This window comes from Triplophysa dalaica, chromosome 19, assembly GCF_015846415.1.
Source record: "Triplophysa dalaica isolate WHDGS20190420 chromosome 19, ASM1584641v1, whole genome shotgun sequence".
NCBI lineage: Eukaryota > Metazoa > Chordata > Actinopteri > Cypriniformes > Nemacheilidae > Triplophysa > Triplophysa dalaica.
This window is the reverse complement of record NC_079560.1, coordinates 12927980-12935639: the sequence shown is the minus strand read 5'-3', so window position 1 is coordinate 12935639 and position 7660 is coordinate 12927980. Positions and strand designations below refer to the sequence as shown.

Here is a 7660-nt window from a genome sequence, read left to right as displayed (position 1 = left end):
AACATGTAGAAAAAGAGCGAACAAACATCATGTGTTCTGGTAAGTAAAAATGAAAAACAATCAATTTCATAATGATGCACTACTTGGGCATTACGTTGATAACAAAGAGGTCATGTCTTCGATTGGAACAAGCATGATTAAATGTACAGCCTGACTGAAGTTAAGTTACTTTGGATTAAAGAGTGTAAATACAGTTGGACTAGAGGCCAATAAATCAGAAATACAAAAGTAAAATTATTATAAGACAATATAATGTTACTAAAAGCAGATTTTTTTCGTATCATTTCTTAAATTCATTCCCGTTTCCCATTTTTAAGTGAACAAGCTGTGTTTTGATAATGTGTTATTCATCTACTTAAATTATATTACATTAAGCATCAAAGCGATCCCATGGAGCCTGACTATTGGTACAATGGCAACTTTTATGAATGGGCTTTTGTTCACGAACTACCCACCATTTCTTGCATTTTTAGAGATCTTATACGTTCTACACAAGTGATAAGTTAACCCCAAAAGTTCTACAGGAGTTGCAGTCATAATTTTTCATTACAGCAAATCTTTCACTGTGAATTGTTTTCCACTCAAAACCATTTTTCAAAATGATCAGCTTTTCAAAAATTCTTCCTTTGTACATTTTTTCCCCAAGTATTCAAGTTAACATAGATTCTCAGTGTGATACCATTTTGTCTAAATAATACCAAACATCAATATAAGCCACTTTGTCCTCAATGCTAAAGTTAATACATCATTTTTCAACCAATTGTGTAGATTTACAGTATTATATTTAAAAAAAAATAGACAAACACTTAATTACAATAATAGAGAATGGGCACAATAACCTATACAGGCATGATTTCAAGCAAGTAATCTCTTTATTCACATGGGTCTAATGTGCAGATATATTTGTGTCCCTTTGTTTGAAGGGCTTATACATTTAAACTGTGTTCCTTTATTTAAAGAGCTTATATGTGTATACTTTGTCCCTTTATCTACAGTCAACAGTTACATGTATACGCAATCACCATCAAAAGATGCAGAGCTTGTTTTCACAGTCACACTACAGTCATGCTCACACCCACAATACTCAGCTCTCACATAAAACAAATCAAATACAATTTAAATACAAAACTCGGTACCCATCGATTCACCTATGTGTAACCTATCAAGGTTGCGCTCTATCTTCGTTGATTCAATTCATAGATTAATTTCACAATGAAAGGCAACCTTTGCAGGATTTAAAGCCTACCTTTTGTAGGACTTTGACCTAAAGGACACATCAGTGCTTCTTTTGTTACTCTATTATCATCTAACATAAACTGTACACTTATATAAATATCTAAACTTAAATAAAAAATCTAAATTCATTGTTCTCCTCAAGACCAACTCAACAAAAAACAATTTTTCAATTCAATTCAAGTTAATTTATATAGCGCTTTTCACAATGTGTATTGTTTCAAAGCAGCTTTACAGGGGCAAACAGGAAAAACAGATAAGTTAGAACACAGCACAGTGCATGGTGTTTATACAACGAGTAAGATCATTCTCATAATAATATCTAATTTATAAATAAATAAATAAATGAATGAATGCAGTCTCCCGGTGAGCAGGCCAACACTGCCCTGCTGTGGCGAGGAACCTAAACTCCAATGATTGATTAATGGAGAAAAAACCTCGGGAGAAACCAGGCTCAACCGGGAGGGCCAGATCCCCTCTGACGTGTCATAGCTGCACTCAAACTGGTGACATGTGATTTTAGTCTAGCATTTAATACCAAATATTGTAACTTCAGCATTAATAAGACAAATAATCCGTCTTTGCTCTTGGCTGGGGATGTAGTGGTCTGAGCTGGGATGGTCTGATGGTCATATTTCTCTTGGCTGGTGGTGGAATTGCCTTAGATGGAGCTGGGATGGTCAGTCAGTCTGCAGCTGTAGCTGGGCATCCCGAGGCAGAGGCGGAAAGAGAATAAAGAGAATAATTAGCGTAGCTGCTGTTCATTAACTATGCATTAAGTGAAAGCTTGGCTGAAAAGATGTGTCTTTAATCTTGATTTAAATTAGGAGAGTGTGTCTGACCCTCGAATAGTATCAGGAAGGCTATTCCAGAGTTTAGGTGCTACGTATGAGAAAGCTAGTCCCCCTTTGGTGGATTTTGTTATTCTAGGTGTTATCAAAAGTCCTAAGTTTTGAGATCTTAGAGAGCGTGATGGGTTGTAACGTGATAAAAGCTCAGTTAAGTAAGTAGGTGCTAAACCGTTCAGGGCTTTGTAAGTAATTAAAAGAATTTTAAAATCAATACGATACTTAATGGGTAGCCAGTGAAGCGATGATAAAACTGGGGTTATGTGATCGTATTTTCTTGATCTAGTAAGAACTCTGGCAGCTGCATTCTGAACTAACTGTAGTTTGTTTATCGATGATACAGGACAACCACTAAGTAGAGCATTACAATAGTCAAGCCGTGAGGTCACAAATGCATGAATAAGCTTTTCTGCGTCTGCAACACATAAACTATTTCGTAATTTGGCAACATTTCTGAGGTGGAAGAAGGCTGTTTTTGTGATATTTGAGATGTGATTTTTAAATGACAGGTTGCCGTCTAATATAACGCCTAGGTCTTTAACTGTATTTGTTGGAGAAACAGTGCAGCTTTCAATTTGCAGGCTGTAGTCGGAGATATTCTGTTAAATTGATTTTGGTGCTATAAGTAATATTTCTGTTTTGCTAGAGTTTAAAAGGAGGAAATTACTAGTCATCCAATGTTTTATGTCCTCGATGCACTCTGCCAGTTTGGATAGCTTAAAGGAATCATCTGGTCTTGATATATAACTGAGTATCATCTGCATAACAGTGGAAGCTAATTCCATGTTTTCTAATAATGTTGCCGAGGGGGAGCATGTATATGGAGAAAAGCAAGGGTCCTAAAAGCGATCCCTGAGGTAATCCATAATTTACTTGCGTAAGATTTGATGATTTCCCATTTAAATGGACGTATTGATATTGGTCTGTTAAGTAAGATCTGAACCATTGCAGTGCCTGTCCCTGAATACCGATATAACTGTGTAAGCGATCTATAAGTATTTTATGGTCTACAGTATCGAAAGCAGCACTAAGGTCAAGCAGGACTAAGAGTGAGATGTTACCTTTATCTGATGCAATAAGGAGGTCATTTGTAATTCTAACGAGCGCAGTTTCAGTGCTGTGATGTGGTCTAAAGCCAGACTGAAACTTTTCGTTCATGTCATTATTTTGTAGGAAGGTACACAGTTGAGTTGACACTACTTTTTCTAGTATTTTAGACAAGTACGGTAGATTTGAAATTGGTCTATAGCTTACAAGTTCATTGGGGTCTAAGTTTGGTTTTTTGATGAGAGGCTTGATTACAGCCATCTTAAAGGGCCCTGGGACATGTCCTAGATTAATTGACGAGTTGATTATGTTACAAATGGGCTCAATTACAGCAGGTAGTAACTCTTTTAATAAACACAGATCAATTCACGCATTTAGTGCTTTTGGAATAAACCACCTTTATTATTTTATTTTATTTTATTTTAGATTTTTTATTTTCAATTTAGTTCAAAGAATTCATTAGAATGTAAGGTGTCTCACCACGAGCAATCTCTGGCAAACAACTCAACCTAACTATGTAAGCAAAAACTTCTTACCTTTGGCCTATTTTGTTGTGTTGTTCGTCCATTACCCACTCGCCGAGGTCCACTTCACTGTTCTATAAATGTCCTGTCGAGGTCGCCTAAATGTTGTGATTTTCACTCGGGTGTCTGGTTTTGATGCCAAAAGACAAACTTTATTGTCAGGGAAACAAAAAGCCACTTGGTTTTTTTGTTATTCTAGGCTTGACTTGATCAGGGCCAGTGGGGGATGGGATTTGGGCTGGACTGAGACCCTGAGCTCCGGTCGATTCATGGCATACCTGATCATGTCCGTGAAGCCCAGTGGTCTCAGCATCTACATTTCCCACCGCACCAGTGGTTCATTGAGGCCGCCATTAAACATAACCATCTGTTACTGCTTGTCTTGGACCATCTCTCCTGCGGTCTCAAAAAATATGCCTGCGAACTCCAGAATGTCCCTGGCGCAAACTACACAGGAGACGAGCCTCACGACTGCAGCAGAATACGAGACGTGATTGTGGCAAAAGGGACACAACGTCTCGTTCCCTCCATCAGGGAACTGAGGTTACATACGTAACCAAGACGTTCCCTTTCTGTCGGTCTCTCGACTTTGTGTCGAGAACGACAGATGGGGTTGCCTATGGAAAACGCCACAACGCTGTATCGCGTCACAATCTCTAGCGAAGCGACAGTAACAAGCCTGGGCATGTCAGCTCGATGCTTTCGCAAAACTGTAACCTTCCAGTGTGGTGGTCGGGGGGTTCCAGAGCTTTCTTGGAGAAAGATGGGTACAGCCCTGACCGGTAACCTTTCACGGAAGGGGCCCTTAGCTCTCTACTGGCGAGAGGCCGTCCGGCTCGGGTTTACACCGGGTATCGCCACTTCCTTAATCAGGAATGCGCTGCAGAGGCCACCTCCTACCCGTGGGGAGGAATATGGTGGATATAGGTAAGGTCTCGTCCTTGGAGGAGGCCCACCTGGGGAAGCTCATGGGTTACCAGGAGTGGGAACCATTTTCATGAGGATACATCAGACGGAACAGCTCACGGAGGGGGTGTTACAGACGTCCGGTAGCACTAGGTCCGGTTAGAGCTACCTGTGATAGCTCACATGGTGGGCTATCACATGTTCAATTGACAATTGACAATTTTCTTGTTTTTAACCTGTCTGGAGCAGGTGGACTTTTCCTTGGCCCTTTCTGGGCGCACTCCCTCGATTTGTTCGTTGAGACATTGACTATTTTGCTCCTGCTGATTTACACACCTTTCGGTGAACTCCCCTGTACTTCCCGGCCGAGCGCTGGAGCATGTATTGACTTTTGCTGCTTTTGATCTCCAGGTATTCTGTATTTGTGCTTTTATTTCCCTGTATGAGCCTTTTTGAGCTGGGTCAAATAAAACCTACCTTTTCCTGCATCTGACTCTTGAGTCATTCATAAGTCTTACTATACCATAGAAACTACTGGTAATTTACACTCTAAAATACACTTGCTTCTGACGCCCATGCCAAAAATATACAATAGTCAAACAATTTTGATCATCTTTAATGAGCATCAGTATTCACACTTTATTTTCACTTTTGTCTGAAAGCAGTGTTTGGCAACTGCCATAATCTGCCATACACAAGAACCACCCCTGCCCTTAAACCTTATACTAATTTTAATACAGGTGTCTTGATCGAAAAACAACTGCCCCTAGTGTATTTAAAAAAAAAGTCAACAGATTTCCAACCACAGAAAAGAGAGTTTACTTTTAGGAATATGATGACAAGACAAAAGTTATTGTCTTATAAAATGGCCAGGTCACAGTATCTAAACATTACACGGAGACAAACAGGATGAGCTCTTGAATGTCAGGATTACTATCTAACCCACTTTGAGCAAATATATCGTCACATACTTAATTCCCATATTATACACAATTGGACGGCGACCACCAATATTTTTTGGGTAACATGACAACTCTTGAATGTGTCCATAATTTTCCCTCGTAATATTTTAGGATTATATTTTCATTTTATTAAAATATTATTATTATATATGTCCTTTTGTTAGATTCTCTAGAAAAGATCAAAGGCTTAACAGGAGCAAGTAAACAGTTCTACACTGTTATGTGTCATGTTTGTATATCAGAAAATATGCTGCCTACTAATGTTAAAAAAAGACAATGTACTTTTAAAAAAATATTAATGTTGTAATCTCCCTTTCTATGTTTTCTTTAGGGTCACAGATGGACAACCTGACATTTAGATACAGCGTACTCTTAGTGGAAGGACTGAACGTTACACCTCAGTCAAGCCACCCTGCATTTATCTTTCTTCTGATTGCTTATGTGGTAATAATGATATTAAACATTGGGATTGTGATTCAGGTCTTGGCAGAAAAAAGTTTACATGAGCCGATGCACATTCTATTCTGTCATTTACCACTGAATGATGTGATTGGGGCAACTGTTGTTATACCACGCATGTTGAAGGATATTTTAACTGATCCCTCCGCGCGATACATCACATACATGGAGTGTGTTTCTCAAGCTTTTTTTTCTCATTTGTATGGGGCTTCATCTCACACGGTACTCATGATCATGGCCTTTGACAGATATGTGGCCATTTGCAATCCATTACGATATTCATCAATAATGACAAACAAAATGATTGTGAAATTATCTGCAGGAGCCTGGGGTGTTTCTTTTGTGATGGTGGGGATTCTGATCGCTCTGACTGCACGTCTGTCTCACTGCAGATCAGTCATACAAAATTACTTCTGTGACAATGCTTCACTGTTTAAACTGTCCTGTGAAAATGTGGTGATCAATAATGTGTATGGATTGGCTTTTACTGTCGTGTTGCTTACCTTTTCAATTGGGTGTACAGTAATGACATATCTCAGGATAGCGATCGTTTGCATAAAAAGCAAAAACAAATCAAGAAACAGCAAAGCCATAAAAACCTGTCTCACTCATTTGGCGGTATATTTAATCATGTTGATAACTGGATTCATCTTTATTGTTCTTCATCGTTTCCCTGATTACACTGAAACGCGAAAGTTATCAAGTGTAATGTTATATGTCATACCACCAGGCTTGAATCCCTTAATATATGGTTTACAAGCTAAAGAAATACGACATAGCATTTTAAAAATTTTTAGGAACAAAGTATATACTAAATAATATTAACATGTTTTTTCTATCATAAAATTAAGCCGTCAATGTAATGATGTGTAGAGATTTTCAAATCAAACATACAAAATGGGAACATACCACTAGCATTATTTTTTTCTATATACAAATGTCTCATAAATATTTACATATAAATTAAATATGTGAACATATTCCATATGGGAAGTCTTGATCAAGATTATATTATGAACACACAAAAATGAATTTTGCGTCAGAATTTTGTCCAATTTACTTAAGGGAAAATATTGTGAAAGCTTAAATCATGTTACACCCACATATATGTGTTAAACTACATTACTTGAGTCATTGTGTTGTGACTGCATGAATGTTGTAGAAACCTAAACGAATCGTGTGAAAAAGTTTGTGTGAAAATTGTGTGAAAAAGTCTGTTGAAAATATGACTGAACTGAACTAGTTCTTGAACTTCTGTACATCAAACATTAAATCCCTGTTTGAAAACCATAAAATTAGCTTTTTACAGGATACTGGCCAGAGGTCACAAGGCAAAAAGACCTCAGACATCTTAAAACCCCCCGAAATCTTATATGTGCACATAAATATAATCAATTCAATAGTTTAATAAACTTAATAAATGTATGATCTGTAAGTAAAATATGACATTTCTCCTGATGTCTTTATTAACTGAAGGCCTATTGTTTTATTAATGTGCAAAATAAACAAACCAATAATAATGGCAGTGTTGTACAAGTGAAAATTTTATTAAAACCCACTAAATGGCCATTAGCAGTGCTAAACTGAAACTCAACATGTACAAAAAGAGCGAACAAACATCATGTGTTCTGGTAAGTAAAAATGAAACAATTAATTTCATAATGATGCACTACTCGAGCAT

General features: G+C 37.6%; 1 protein-coding gene across 1 annotated transcript; it reads left to right on the top strand.

Annotated features, from left to right (window-relative positions):
- Nucleotides 1–3182: 3182 nt before the first annotated feature.
- LOC130407990 (olfactory receptor 52N5-like) lies at nt 3183–6798 on the top strand. The gene is made up of 2 exons (XM_056731366.1): nt 3183–3195; nt 5852–6798. Exon 2 carries the CDS (start codon nt 5860–5862, stop codon nt 6796–6798), a length of 939 nt encoding a protein of 312 aa, XP_056587344.1. The 5' UTR covers nt 3183–3195; nt 5852–5859.
- The last annotated feature ends 862 nt before the right edge of the window (nt 6799–7660 follow it).